Source organism: Zeus faber (genome assembly GCF_960531495.2).
Source record: "Zeus faber genome assembly, chromosome: 14".
Classification (NCBI taxonomy): domain Eukaryota; kingdom Metazoa; phylum Chordata; class Actinopteri; order Zeiformes; family Zeidae; genus Zeus; species Zeus faber.
Genome location: NC_137200.1, coordinates 25,590,358 through 25,606,431, shown reverse-complemented (window position 1 = coordinate 25,606,431; position 16,074 = coordinate 25,590,358). Strand labels below are relative to the sequence as shown.

At 44.6% G+C, this 16,074-nt stretch overlaps 1 protein-coding gene across 1 annotated transcript in view; it reads left to right on the top strand.

Moving 5' to 3' along the window:
* Positions 1-9,777, top strand: part of LOC307240189 (seizure protein 6-like) — a gene marked incomplete at its 3' end in the record, with an annotated part of 47,217 nt that extends 37,440 nt beyond the window's left edge. Inside the window, exons 9-15 of the mRNA XM_080013871.1 lie at positions 5,887-6,083; positions 6,757-6,951; positions 8,153-8,344; positions 8,565-8,759; positions 9,278-9,316; positions 9,416-9,524; positions 9,621-9,777. Coding sequence (XP_079869997.1) covers positions 5,887-6,083; positions 6,757-6,951; positions 8,153-8,344; positions 8,565-8,759; positions 9,278-9,316; positions 9,416-9,524; positions 9,621-9,777 — 1,084 coding nt within the window. The remainder of the gene's footprint in view (positions 1-5,886; positions 6,084-6,756; positions 6,952-8,152; positions 8,345-8,564; positions 8,760-9,277; positions 9,317-9,415; positions 9,525-9,620) is intronic.
* Positions 9,778-16,074: the final 6,297 nt, after the last annotated feature.

Below are 16,074 nucleotides of genomic sequence, written 5' to 3'. Positions count from 1 at the left end.
GTAGAGGAAAGAGGAGTAGAGGGGAGAGGAGTAGAGGAAAGAGGAGTAGAGGGGAGAGGAGTAGAGGAAAGAGGAGTAGAGGGGGGAGGAGTAGAGGGGAGAGGAGTAGAGGACAGAGGAGTAGAGGAAAGAGGAGGAGAGGAGTAGAGGAAAGAGGAGTAGAGGAAAGAGGAGTAGAGGGGGAGGGGAGTAGGGAGGGAGAGGAGTAGAGGGGAGAGGAGTAGAGGGAAGAGGAGTAGAGGAAAGAGGAGGAGAGAAAAGAGTAGAGGGGGAGAGGAGTAGAGGGGGAGGGGAGTAGGGAGGGAGAGGACTGGAGGGGAGTAGAAGGGAGAGGAGTAGAGGTTAGAGGAGTAGGGGAAAGAGGAGTAGAGGAAAGAGGAGTAGAGGAAAGAGGAGTAGAGGGGGAGGGGAGTAGGGAGGGAGAGGAGTAGAGGAAAGAGGAGGAGGGAGGGAGAACAATGGAGAATGTGGCTCATTATAAATTCGAGTAGAGGAGGGAGGAGTAGAGGGGAGAGGAGTAGAGGAAAGAGGAGTAGAGGGGAGAGGAGTAGAGGAAAGAGGAGTAGAGGGGGGAGGAGTAGAGGGGAGAGGAGTAGAGGACAGAGGAGTAGAGGAAAGAGGAGGAGAGGAGTAGAGGAAAGAGGAGTAGAGGAAAGAGGAGTAGAGGGGGAGGGGAGTAGGGAGGGAGAGGAGTAGAGGGGAGAGGAGTAGAGGGAAGAGGAGTAGAGGAAAGAGGAGGAGAGAAAAGAGTAGAGGGGGAGAGGAGTAGAGGGGGAGGGGAGTAGGGAGGGAGAGGACTGGAGGGGAGTAGAAGGGAGAGGAGTAGAGGTTAGAGGAGTAGGGGAAAGAGGAGTAGAGGAAAGAGGAGTAGAGGAAAGAGGAGTAGAGGGGGAGGGGAGTAGGGAGGGAGAGGAGTAGAGGAAAGAGGAGGAGGGAGGGAGAACAATGGAGAATGTGGCTCATTATAAATTTGACTTCCTGGCACCAGGTGTTAATGTGGGAAAGGAAGGAGGTTCGCTCATCATAGACCTTTAAACTAGTACACGGGATACCAATACACAGGACACTAGTACACAGGATAGTAGTACAGAGGATAGTAGTACAGAGGATAGTAGTACACAGGACACCAATACACAGGATAGTAGAACACAGGACATTAGTACACAGGATAGTAGTACAGAGGATAGTAGTAAACAGGATAGTAGTACACATGACACCAATACACAGGATAGTAGTACACAGGACACCAATACACAGGTTTGTACTACACAGAACGCTAATACACAGGATAGTAGTACACAGAACACTAGTACAGAGGATAGTAGGAAACAGGATAGTAGTACACAGGACACCAATACACAGGATAGTAATACGCAGGATTGTAGTACACAGGACACTAGAACACAGGATAGTAGTACACAGGACACTAGTAAAGAAGATAGTAGGAAACAGGATAGTAGTACACAGGACACCAATACACAGGAAAGTAGTACACAGGACACTAATACACAGGATTGTAGTACACAGGACACTAGTACACAGGATAGTAGTACAGAGGATAGTCGTAAACAGGATAGTAGTACACAGGACACCAATACACAGGATTGTAGTACACAGGACACAAATATACAGGATTGTACTACACAGGACACTAGTACACAGGACAGTAGTACACAGGACACTAATACACAGGATAGTAGTACACAGGATAGTATTACACAGAACACTAGTACAGAGGATAGTAGGAAACAGGATAGTAGTACACAGATTACTAGTGCAGAGGATAGTAGTAAACAGGATAGTAGTACACAAGACACCAATATACGGGATAGTAGTACACAGGACACTTATACACGGGATACTAGTACACAGTACACTAATACATGGGATAGTAGTACACAGGACACTAATACACAGGATAGTAGTACTCAGGATAGTAGTACACAAGATACTAGAACACAGGACACTAGTACACAGGATAGTAGTAAACAGGACACTAGTACACAAGATACTAGTACACAGGATAGTAGTACACAGGACACTAATACACAGGATTTTAGTACACAGGACACTAGTACACAGGGTAGTAGTACAGAGGATAGTAGTACACAGGACACTCGTACAGAGGATAATAGTAAACAGGATAGTAGTACACAGGACACTAATACACAGGATAGTAATAAACAGGACACTAGTACACAAGATCATAGTGCACAGGATAGTAGTATACAGGACACTAATACACAGGATAGTAGTACACAGAACACTAGTACACAAGGATAGTACTACACAGAACACTAGTACACAGGATACATAAGATGTACTGTGTAGAGAGCAGATTTGTCATTGTTCTGGAAAGAAGTCTCAGAATTTTGAAGCCTAAAACTACCTGGAAAACCCTGCACCTCTGAACCCAAATTGATCCACATACGGAGCAGATATTAGCCAAAGAAACGACCAAATTTGGAAAAATTTTTACACAGACGAGCCAGTACATTTGACGCCGAAATATGTCCAACCCGGTAATGAAACACAAACACTTAATAATAATAATAATAATAATAATAATAATAATAATAATAATAATAATAATAATACAAATCGCATAACACACGAACACGGTTGAGGTCTCGTTCAAACCGCTATGCAACAATGATCTCGCGTTTTAAATTTCATTCAAAATCGATCCACATTGCGGAGCAGATATTAGTGAAAAACAGAACAACTTTGACCCAAAATATTCAGTTGGTCTTGGTTAATTGACACGTTCCACGTCTGGTTCTAAAATTGACGAGATGATATTAACGCCCACTCTGTAGTGTTTAGACCAGGCCTGGCCAACCCGCGGCTCGCGAGCCTCATGCGGCTCTTTGGCTGGTTTCATGCGGCTCTTTCACATGACAAGCGTCAAAAACTCAGAAAAAAAAAAGCGCAGCCATTCATTCCCTATTGTGATTATAAAATCGCTATGATATATCACTCGTTTTCCACCGCGGATCACTTCCTCATTTACTCAAAGCGGACAGCAGCAGGAGTCATGTCCCATTAACGCCTGTTTTATTAGTCCTAATGCCGCGTTTACACCAAAAGCGCTGGGGCGGCGCGCCACCATACAAAGTCAACGTATAGACGCGTTCCAGTCGCCTGGAACGCGTCTAACGCGGCATTAGGACTAATAAAACACCAAATAAGATTCAAAAAGATTTGGAAGTTTATTTTCAACACTATTGACATGGTTAGTAGTCAACATATAAGATGGATCGGCCGGTGAATTGCGTTGCGTATCGAACATCTCCGATGGAGAACTGTGAAGGCTGGAGGGGTGTGTGTGTGTGTGTGTGTGTGTGTGTGTGTGTGTGTGTGTGTGTGTGTGTGTGTGTGTGTGTGTGTGTGTGTGTGTGTGTGTGTGTGTGTGTGTGTGTCGCGACTCGCGAGCTGCAGGAGGAGGACCGACTGAAAGCTGCTTTAAGGGAAGGGACCATTGAGTTCTGGAAAAGTGTGCCAATGGAAAAATGCCCCAATGTCAAACGGGCTGCGCTTAAGATACTGTCAATGACACCCATGTGAAAGAATTGCTTCGAGTGGCAACAACGGAATTCAAGCCAGATTTGAAGAGCATTGTTCAAGACAAGGAATGCCAGAAGTCCCACTAAGCAACATGCATAGTAAGAGAAAAACGCTATTGTTAATTATTATATTTTTGTTTGTGGACTTGGTTGAACTGAGAGGTATACCGCGGAAACGCAGTACTTTCAGTACTTACAGTACTTACTTTTTTTTTTTCAAAAATGTGGCCAGGACTCCGGAACACCTAGTCCCAGGTATATGTGGATGGCCAAAGCATCAGATCGTGTATGGTAGGCAAGAGCCAAAGCTGATTCTTAAAGGTTAGGGTTTAAGGGACACTATTGAATAAATTGACCCAACATGAAAAAAATACATCCTTATCATTAAACCCGAAGTCCAATTCCTCCCTCTATGAATAAATAAACAACAGTACTTTTTGAACTGAGAGTTTGTGTGTGTGAGACAGTGCACACAATGTTATATTTTTGTTTGTGGACTTGGTTGAACTGAGAGTTTGTGTGTGTGAGACAGTGCACACAATGTTAATTGTTGAAAGTAACTGGCCTGTGGTCTTAGTACTCCATCCATCCATCCATCTTCAACCGATTATCCTTAGTCGGGTCGCGGGGGCTAGGAGTCAATTTCTGTCATTATCATGTTGGTGTGTGACATTTACAATAAATCTGGCTGAGCAGAGGTCTGTGTGTGTGTGTGTGTGTGTGTGAGGAAGGGATGGGGTGATGTTCATGTGTGCCCATGTGTATGATGTGGCTCTTTGCAGTAACACAGTAGAAAAAGTGGCTCTTAGTCTCTGACTGGTTGGCCACCCCTGGTTTAGACGTTACCAAACTATCCATTTGAGTGTTTATTTTTACAGCTTCTTACCTGGTAGATCTCAGTTGATCTGTTAGACATTTTAAATCTGTGGTCCACATCACTTTGCCGGATTAATGAAAGGATATTTTATAAAAAATAATCCTTAAAATGTCGCCACCGCGTCCGTTGAAAACCCTGAAATGTGCGACTCGGTGATGCGTTCAAGATCCAGCGAGGCGTTGGAAAAATAAAAGCTGTGCAACGCTTATTACGCACAGAAATGCCACAAAGTTTCTCGTATTTCACGCAAACTCAACTTTCTGAAAATGTAATCAAGTCAAAAAAGTCAACGGATAAACGACGTGCCCGACACGGCACCAAACGGCCACCCCGTCACTGAGAGAGTGCAGCTCTATTTCCACAGTCAGCGCGGTGAGTTATAACAAAGAGAAGTTGTGGTTTACAGGCAAACATGGACGGTTGTTTTAAAGACAGGAGGGTTGCGCTGTGCAGACAGAACAGTAGCAACCAGGAGATGACAGACCGGGGGGAGCCCATGCTGCGTTCAAGTAAACTCGGAAAATCGCGCTGTGTTTCAAAGAACGCGGGAAACTCTAAAACGCACCCCGACGCGACTAAACGGGGCCCCGTGTATTTCTGCCTGCAGCTAGATTTATTATTACTATTGTCATTGTTATTAAGTCCTGAGGCGGTTTTTCATTGGGGACGGATTAACAGATCTTGTCATGATCTTATGATGGAGGCTGCCTTCATACAATGTTTTGTAGCTAAATATTTGTTTGCCTTTCCTGAGGGGGAATTCCATCCACTTGGTTATTTTCTGGGTCAGTTAATCATGTCACTGTTCCGAAATCATCCGTCGACTATGAAAGTGACCAGTGTTTTGTTCTCTCATTTACATAATAAGTTGTTCAGAAAGTTAGGAATAAGGAATTAGAGTCTTGTGAAGAACAGTTTGGTACATATTCATGAGTGCAATGGGGGTGGGGGGAGGAAAAAATATTGTTGAATTATTTAGTGTTTGTTTCACATCAGATCCCTCCAATGTAAACAGAATTCTAATTCACTGAGTTTCTCTTCAGTCTGATCTCTGATAATCCGAAGGAAACAACACATGATCCATTTATTATCTGCTTTTTCATGTGTGTATTGAACTGATGTCGATATTTGTGTTGTTATTGTTTTTACTGCCTCACACATTGACTTGAATGTGCTATTTGAATGCAGTATTTAAGTTATATTAAATAATACAATAAAATAATAAAATAATAATAATACAAATTATAATAAAATGATAATAAAATAAAATTATTAACTAAATAAAAACAACTATAAAATTATACAAATAAAGATGAAAGAGAATAAATTAAAGAAAATATATGTCCACATATAAATAAAATATAAACAGCTGTATGAAGTAAAGAACACAAGATGCTACCTCCCCGTGGAGTTATTTTCAAGAATGACTCTGTTTTCTCACAGTCTCAACGTGGGGAAGAACGACCTCTTGACCTTCTACGACGGCGACGACCTGACGGCCAACATCCTGGGCCAGTGCAGCGGCTCGCGGCCACGCTTCAGGCTTTACACCTCCGGGGCCGACGTCACCATCCAGTTCCAGTCGGACCCCGCCACCAACATCTACGGATACAACAACGGCTTCGTCGTGCACTTCTTCGGTGAGGCTCTGTGACCTCTGACCTTTGATTTATTATCGTCCTTGGTATTTACCAGATGTCAGAATTACACAGACAGACAGGCAGACAGACAGGCAGACAGACAGACAGACACAAATAGATGATAGACAGACAGACAGACAGACAGACAGATACAAATTGATGACACACAGACAGACAGACAGACAGACAGATAGACACAGACAGACAGATACAGATAGATGACAGACAGACCGATGACAGACAGATACAAATAGAAGACAGACAGACAGACAGAAACAAATAGAAGACAGACAGACAGACAGACAGAAACAAATAGAAAACAGACTGACAGACAGACACAAATAGAAGACAGACAGACAGACAGACAGACAGACAGACAGACAGACAGATAGATAGATAGATAGATAGATAGATAGATAGATAGATAGATAGATAGATAGACAGATAGATAGATAGATAGATAGACAGATAGATAGATAGATAGATAGATAGATAGATAGATAGATAGATAGATAGATAGATAGATAGATAGATAGATAGATAGATGACAGACAGACAGATAAGACAAACTCGAAGAGCGTCTTCCAATTCTGATAGAATTCTTGGGCCTTTCTCCTTTACCTCCTGCTTTTCTGTGTCCTTACTTTGACTAAATAACGCTCCAACCCTCCAGAGGTTCCCAGGAACGACACGTGCTCCGAGCTCCCAGAGATCCCCAACGGCTGGAAGAGCACGTCGCACCCCGACCTGATCCACGGCACCGTCGTCACCTACCAGTGCTACCCCGGCTTCCAGCTGGACGGCCCCGAGGTCCTCATGTGCCAGTGGGACCTGAGCTGGAGCGGAGACGTCCCCCGCTGCCAGGAGGGTGAGGAGAGGGTTGGGTGGGGGGCAGGAGGCGGAGGGGGAGGTGGAGGTGGAGGGGGCTAGGCAGGATGGTGAGCAGGAGGAGGAAGGGGGCTGAGTAGCAGGAGGAGGGGGGCCAAGAGAAGGAGGAGGGAGGAGGGTGTGGTGAGGGGGAGGTGGAGGTGGAGGGGGGGGGGGGGTGAGGGGGAGCAGGAGGTGGGGGTGGGGGTGGTGAGGGGGAGGGTGAAGAGGAGGAAGAGGAGTTGAGTCTTCTCTCCTGCGAGCACACTTAGTTGGACGTTTGAGCCATTGAAACTGATGCATAGCAGCATTTCACATTAAATTACATTACATTACATGAAATTACATTACATTAAATCACATTACATTATACTATATTACAATAAATCACATTACATTAAATCACATTAAATTACATTACGTTACATGAATTTCCATTACATTAAATTACAATACATTGCATTAAATCACATCACATTAAATCACATTCCATTACGGTAAATCACATTTAATTACATTACATTAAATCACATTACATTAAATGACATTGCATTAAATCACATTCCATTAAATTACATTACATTCAATCTCATAACATCAAATCACATTACATTAAATTACATTCCATTAAATCACATTACATTACAGTAAATCCAATTACATTAAATTACATGATATTAAATCACAAAAAAATAACATTACATTAAATCACAAAAAATAACATTACATTACATCAAAATACATTACATTACATTCCATTGCGTCAGGCACTTGTGTTCAAAGGGACTTTAAGAGTCGACCCAAAGTCCTGATATGGCAGAGAGCCCATGCATTGAACAACAAAACCAAACACGAACTCGGAAGCTTCCAAGACAAACATGAAGGTAGAAGCAGGGGACTCTCCAGCCTCGAAAACAAAGACTGAACTGAAACAAGCTGTGAAAACCACCGTCTCCCCTCTGAAGCGCAATAGAACAAGGTAACAGGGCGCTGCAGGAAGAAGGCCCCACGCTGCCCCCTCTGGCAGCCGCCCGTGCAGCACCCTGATGTTGATGATGATGATGATGATGATGATGATGATGATGAGCACCCCGGTCAGGGAAGGACAACCAGATCCGCAGGGGGACTTTCGGAATTAGTCTCACGGAAAGTCAGAGGAGGGAACTGGAGTGTGTTTCTGACGATTTCCCTCTTTGCCGCAGTCCTGACGTGCCCGGACCCAGGAAGCGTGGAGCACAGTCGCAGGGTTCTCAGCAGCCTCCGCCTGGCAGTGGGCTCCACCGTGCAGTACGTGTGCAGCAAGGGCTACACTCTGTCCGGCAGCGCCCTGCTCACCTGCTACAACCGAGACACCGCCACGCCCAAGTGGAGCGACAGACAGCCCAAGTGTGTTCGTAAGTCACGTCGGATCGCGCGGATGGATCTTCGGTTGAACTATTGAAACCGATTCATAGCAACATTTGACACTGCATTCAATACACTCATTTAACATGACATTACGCCAGTTAGAGATTTCTTTCAACGTTATTTACTTGTGTACGACTCTATTAATCAGTTTGTTCCGTTATGAATATTTTTAGCATTTCCGTCTCCCTGCTTGTGCCCCGGTCGCAGCGGAGAGGTACGAGCCGTGCAGGAACCCCGGGGCCCCGTCCACCAGCATGCAGAGTGCGGAGAAGGCCTTCTACCAGGCGGGGGAGCTGCTCACCTTCTCCTGCCACGCCGGCTACGAGCTGCAGGGGGCACCCACCATCTACTGCGTGCCGGGGCACCCCTCCCAGTGGAACAGCACCCCGCCCGCCTGCAGAGGTGACTCCGCCCGCTACCCTTCTACTACTCCTCTACTACTCTGTAGTAGGAAATGGTAGCTCAGGAGGTAGAGCTGGTCCTCTAGTAATCTCAAGGTCGCTGGTTTGATCCCAGGCTCCTCCTGCTAGCGTGCTGTAGTGTCCTTGAGCAAGACACTGAACCCCTAATTGCTCCTGATGACTGCGTCCGTCGGTGTTGTAAGTCGCTTTGGATAAAAGCGTCTGCTAAATGTAATGTAGTAGTAGCCAGTCACATCGCAAATAGAGTCTGCACAGTAGTGACCCCTGCCGATGGAAAGAAGTAAGCGAACCGAACATTATACCTGTTAACTATGATCTCTTTTACCTAATTGTTCCACTGTGTACCCTGCATCTTTTTTTAATGTTTAAAATAAACTAAACTATTTCGACCAAGTCGTCAGCTTACCATGCGGTTTTTATAGCAGCTTAATAATAAATGTCACACCCTATTCATTATGCAATACATCGCATTTGAATTAAACTGTTTTTCTTTCCTAGCATCCGCCAAACAGTACGTGGATGAGCGCAGGCTGGACGGTAGGTCTCTGTCGCGTCGCAAAAACATCGCAACGGAAGCCGAATCCAGGCGGTCACAATGCTATTTCATTTTCATCGTGTTGGTTTCTTTCCATTCAGTTGTCAATTCGGACTACGACATGGAAGGGACGAACGTGGCCCTCGCCGTTTTCATTCCGACCGCTGTGGTGTTGGTGGTGGTCCTCGGGCTTTACGTCTACTTCACAAAGTACGCGGCGCCTCCTTGAATCCTCCCCTGACTGCCGCGCCTTCTCTTACGTCTCCCCCGCTCTTCCGTGTCCTCATTCTGCCCCTCCTTCTTTAGGCTCCAGGGGAAGTCGATCCGGACGCCGTCCTCCCTGCCGCCGTACGACAACATGACGGAGGAGTCCTTCGAGAACCCCATCTACCAAAGCGGAGTAAGTACGGAGGTGATGAACCTGCGGGATGTGGATTCACAGAACACCAGCGTGCTGTCCTGAAGCCTCCGCCCTGCCACCCCGTGGTCGGCCGGCAGGGGGTGGGGGCAGGGGAACCGTTCGGTGCCTCGCTCATCGCACCTCGAAATGTGCGGAGCGCTAACATTTTGAGGACCCGCATTGGCGCCGTCACCACCGCCCGGACACCGCCGCCACCCGGTCGCCGTCCGCGGTCCCTTTGCATCCTGGAGGCTCACATGTTCATCATTCACGTTTTGTGTTGTTCGTATTGTTCTCTCACATCATCTGTTTGTAAAGTATATTATCTCATGATCACGTTAGCTGACTAGCATCCATGTTTCTGCTGGTTAGTGACTAAATGGGATTAAATGTCTGAATACCACATAATCACTCCAGGCTCGACATGGTCAAACTTAAAACACTACTTTTGTGGTGTGGGGATGGTGTGGTTTGAGCAGCCACACCTGACCTGGATCTAGGTGATTGGGGTCAGGGTGGCTGCATGCCAGCCAACGAGCAACAGGTATGCAGCCACCCCAGTCACCGAGATCCAGGTCAGGTGTGGTCAGGGTGGCTGTACACCTGTTGTTCGTTGGTTGGTATGCAGCCACCCTGACCCCAATCACCTAGATCCAGGTCAGGTGTGGCGGCTAAAACCACACCGTCAGGGTGGTCAGGGTGGCTGTACACCTGTTGCTCGTCGGTTGGTCTCACGAGCAGCAGGTGAAACCCCCATCCCCACACCACAACTTTGTTTCTGTGCTTACTGTACGTTTTAAGTGTTTTACTTAATATTCAAGTTCCTGGATACTTTGGACTTTTTCCTCCACTTACATTTCAAAGCAAATGTGCGGGAAAGGTAGACGGGTACATTTTGAGCATTTTGAGCGTTTGAGTGTAAAAGTTGGTGCTGGATAAGCTGCATTTTGGAATTTGGGCACATAAAGGGTTGACGCAAAATACTTCCACGAGGTAAAGCCGGTGTGTCGTCTGTTTGGTTATTTGAGAAAAGGGTTTTTCTTATTTGGTTATATGTGTAAGATGTTAAAGCGGCGGAGGTGGTCGAAGGGCGTGATCTGTGAAATTGGGGAATGATACAAAATAATCGTCTTGGTTTCCATGAACTATAGATGAGCGGTTTATTTCCCTGGGAATCCACATGGGAGGATCTTTCTTTATTGACTCGGCGACAAATGGGAGATCTGATATAAGCGATTCCATACTTTGTGTTTGCTCTGTGTCCATGGTCCGGTTGAAAAACCATTTGATAAGGACCCGAAGATGGTTTCTCCAGGTGATGGTGTCGGACGTTGGGCTCCAGGCCTCCTCCTCCCGGTTCTAGTTCGTTCATTTTCACTGCTGCTGCGCTGGCAGCTGGAGGGATGGGCAGCTTGTTCCGGTGAAGCCCGCTTTACATCGAATGCGTAATCGGATCCGACGGTCGGACCCTCCCCCTAGTGGCCGTCAGATGAACTGCATCCGGGTTACGCATCCCAAAAAAGCCGTTTGATGACATGAGTAGTTTGCTTACCCGGCACATTTAAACATGTTTTCGTGAATGAACGGTTAAAACTCCCCTGTACTTTGTTTGAAAAGTGCGAGAAAGAAAATCCAACATTCACAGATAAAGTTATTTATTTGATGGTGAATATGGTGACATCCAACGTTAACGTTAATAACGTCATTATTTCAAAATGCCTGACTTGTTTCCTTTGTTTTACGCCCAGTTCCATTAAAAAAAATTGTCCGACCCAAACTTGTCACACGAGTTAAAACACCTGGGACGCATCGATGGGGCGTGGACATTCCGCGCGGCGGAGGGGGCGGGGCTTACCACCGAGGGGCTCCCACGGCTGAATGGACTTGTGGTTTGCTCTGGTCGGAGTGAGGCCGCCGCAGGTCCTCGGGGGGTTAGAGTAACCGAGCAGAGTTAAGAACAAACAACTCTCGGTGGAGATATGAATCGGTATCATATTAATATATCAACACCGAGGTATTTAACGCTGCCTGTGGCGATGGTTGAAGGACGTTTGAATAAGGTTCCGATGACGTGAAGATGTGGCCCAGTTTGTCGAACCCATTGAATATTTCGATGGGAAACTGAAGCTTGTTGTGTTATTGGCTCCTGTTCTGATGGAGTGAACACAGTGGACGACTGGACATTCTGCTCTTCACAAGGATGACAAGACATTATGAAGGCTTTGTTATGTCAGGGAACTGGATATGACGAGTACTTTTACTTTTCATTTAAGAGCAAGTACTTAAATACTTTTACTTGAGTAGAAATTTCCATGTGGTATTTTTTTTAAATGATGAAGTAACAACATGGAACAATAAATCCAATAAACTGTGATCATGTGTCAAATCATATCATTATATTGTATTATATAATATCATTATATTGTATTTGATATTATATGATTATTATATTAATGATATTATATTGTATAGTATGATATATTATACAATACAATATTGTGTAATATCATTATATCATATTGTATAATATATTATATTGTATAGTATAATATAATATTATATAATATAATATCATATTATACAATATAAGAATGTTGTATAATATCATTTTATTATATTGTATAATATAATATACTGTATAATATAATTTTATTATATTGTATAATACAATATTGTATAATATATCATTATATTATATTATATCATCTCATTTTATTGTATCATATCATTATATGATATAATATTTTATAATATTATATTTAAAGTGTTTTAATTTCTATAAACATCTCCTCGTGAGACAATTAACAGTGATTCCTCTTTCGTTTTACTGTCCTTTTCTGTGTACGCCCCCCTTCCTCTTCTTCTCTCCCCGCTTCCCCCCCTCTCCCCCCTCTTTCCTCTCCCCCCACTCCCCCCTTCCCCCTCTCCCCTCTCTTTCCCCTCCCCCCTTCTCCACCCTCTTTCCTCTTTCCTCTTCCCCCTCTTCCTCGTCCTCCATCAGCCCTGGAAGAAACGTTCCAGAAACTAACGTCCATGTCTGTCCCCTTCACTGCGGCTGCACGGCAGAAGGACGACGAGGAGACGTCTCCCTCTGATGCTGGTGGTCCACCTTAAACACCACCACACCACCCCTTCCCTCTGTCCCACCGTCCCTCTGTCCCACCGCCCATCCGACCCACCATCCCTCTGTCCCACCATCTCTCTGTCCGTCCTTCCCACCATCCCTCTGTCCGGCTGTCTCTCTGTCCCACCGTCCTTCTGTCCCGCCATCCCCCTATCCTACCATCCCTCTGTCCCGCCATCTCTCTGACCCTCTATCCCACCATCCCTCTGTCCGGCCATCCCTCTGTCCGGCCATCCCTCTGTCCCGCCATCCCTCTGTCCGGCCATCCCTCTGTCCCGCCATCCCTCTGTCCGGCCATCCCTCTGTCCGGCCATCCCTCTGTCCGGCCATCCCTCTGTCCGGCCATCCCTCTGTCCCGCCATCCCTCTGTCCGGCCATCCCTCTGTCCCGCCATCCCTCTGTCCCGCCATCCCTCTGACCCTGTCCCTCCGTCCCCCTGCAGACATCTACCATCCGCTACCTCCTTCCGTTGCTTCTCCTCTGGTTTCCAGTGCAGACTTTTTTTTTTTCTCCTGATTCAACCTCCAACCCGCTGACCGTGTTTTCAAATCAGCTGAAATCTTCGTCTTCTTCTTCTCTCTTAAAATAAAATGTGTTGAAGTGGTTTCTTTCACACAGTCAAACTCAGTTGTGTGATATTTCCAAATCCGCTGTAGAAATAAACTTTGCCACACACACACACACACACACACACACACACACACACACACAATCGTTCCGTCAAGTCTCAGTTTCACTTCGGAAACAGTGTATAAATTCTTACGTGTGAGTGTGAAGATGCTCTTATCGCCTCATCCTTTATGCATTGTTGCTTTTTATCTTTTTGTTTGAATGTTTTTTAGTGTTCCCTTTTCTTTCCTTGGGAGACCAGTGCTTGACTGATGGAAACGGAGTTGAGGGGATCGAACCAGCAACCCTCCCGACACTGGACGGTTCAGTCAATGAATGTCCGCCTTGCTTCGGCAGTCCTGTAATCCAGTCCGTTTTTAATTTCGATGATTTTTTTGCGTTCAACAGATTGAAAGTGATTCCACTCTGAGAATGGAAGAATGTGGAGAATGGTGTAAATTGGGAGAACTGTGAAAAGTCGCCTTAAGGACATAATATTTGGTTCAGTACTGTTAACGAAGGCCATTGGCATGTACTTCGTGGCAGAATTCAAATAAAGAATTTTAAACCTGGTATTAAGTGAAATTGGAGAACGGTGCATTTCATTTGACAGTTTCGCCGTTTTGGGCGGTGTCTGAAATCATAAAGAATATCAAAATGTTTGACGCATAAAAGTTGAATATAGATCAAGTATGTAGTCAATGACACGAAGACCATTAGGAGATCTAAAAGAATTGGGATATATAGAACATTTGGATTGGTGACAAAGATCTCCCTTTACTATTGTAAATATCTCAAATCATTTTGGATAATCCTATTTTCACAATATAAAAAAGGTATCAAACCAAACTCTGATCTGCCAGAGAGCTCGGCTCTGAGATGGATCCGAATTTGATTGTTTAGTGAAATTCCTAAAATTCCTAAAATCAATGAAAATGGAACGGAGGAGGCACACAAAAGGCCAAATAACACGCAATGTCCCCGTTTCGTCAGAGCATCTGAGATGTCGTCCCTCTGTGACCGGTCGTGTTTTCTCTCTCCACCGTCACCGTCTTTCTCCTCGGTAAATGTCGATAAACTTTTGATTTGTGTATAGCTGGGAATTTTAAAACATCAAACTCCCCTCAATGCTTCTCGTGTACGTCTTAATAAACGAGTCAAAATGTGATTTTTTTTTTTCCTCCACTTTCGGGCACGTTGGGAGATTTTCCCATGTCGTGTATTTAACACAAAAGTCATTTTCTGCACCAGAGAAGATATAAACAGCACTGATATAACGTGTCACGTTGTCATGTGAGACGCAGAGTAAATACCTTCACATTTATCTGCTTACTTCAAAATCAATCCGGCATTTCTATAACATCAGTCAATGCAGAAATCACAATGTGGACAATAATTACAAATTTCAAATCATGTTAATGACGTGTTAATATTATCCTCTTAGTAACACTTGTTATTTATCATGTCTATTGACTTGTGGACATGAAACAAACGCATTGTTTTATACTGTATAAGCATTAACACATTTCATTAATATTGTATTGTTCTTTCACGTTGTACTTAACCACAAGCATAAAACCCTTTGTGATAAAAACAAAATAACGACCATGGATGATCGCTGTAAGAGACTGGGGCGAGGGGCGCTGGGACAGAAAGCTGTTTTCAAACGCAAAGTTGTTTGTACTTTTATATTTATGACGAGTGCTTTGTACATCTCTGCAGCCCGACTGTGATATTGTTGTTGTCAAGTTTTGCTCCAGGTTTCGCGGCTCTTCACCTTCCTTTGTGTGTTTGGCCTTCACGACGCAAATTAACCACGTTTCACGTCGCCCTGTCGAGGCCTTGAAGCAACACTTTGCCTTCTGAGAAAGATCTTGTAAATACTAATATAATCCTTCCTGCTTACTCTATCTTTATGCCTCTAACTGTTTTCATTTCCAATTTGTGGGCAACTGTAAATATTCCCGTCCCCCTCTCTGTCGGAACTACTAACTTATGTATCACAATGGTGTTATTTTTATAAAGTAAAATGCTGATGACATGCAGCGTTGGTTGTTTGGTTGCTTCGTAACTGGGGAAGAACACACACACACACACACACACACACACACACACACACACACACACACACACACACACACACCAAGTGCTGTGATAGGAACAGAGAATATATGTTTTTTTGAAAATGAGCTATTATTAATATTATATTTTGTTAACTCAAGAATTCTCTCTTTTAATTTGTCTGTTCTCATCAAGGAAGCCAAGCAGCGCATTGTCCCACAATAAAGAGCATAAACATTATTAATTCAGTGAATCTATTAAAAATCTAGCTGAATCGTTTCTGATGTGTGTGTGTGTGACGTCACAACGCTTGGTTCGTGGTGATATGATAGTAGACTTTAGTACACAGCACGATGAGGGCACATGCAGACGGTTAAAGGGAAAAGGATTTGACACTAGCCAGTGCTGGTGAAGCATGTCGAGCAGCAGAGCTGAGTGATTTAAAACTGTACTCAGACCAAGGGCTGCCATCATTAGGGGACTTTACCAGTGTTGTACGGGGCAACAATTACAAACTGGATTTTGAGGTTGTACTGTAAAATCCATGGCAGTCGCCACTGCTGTCT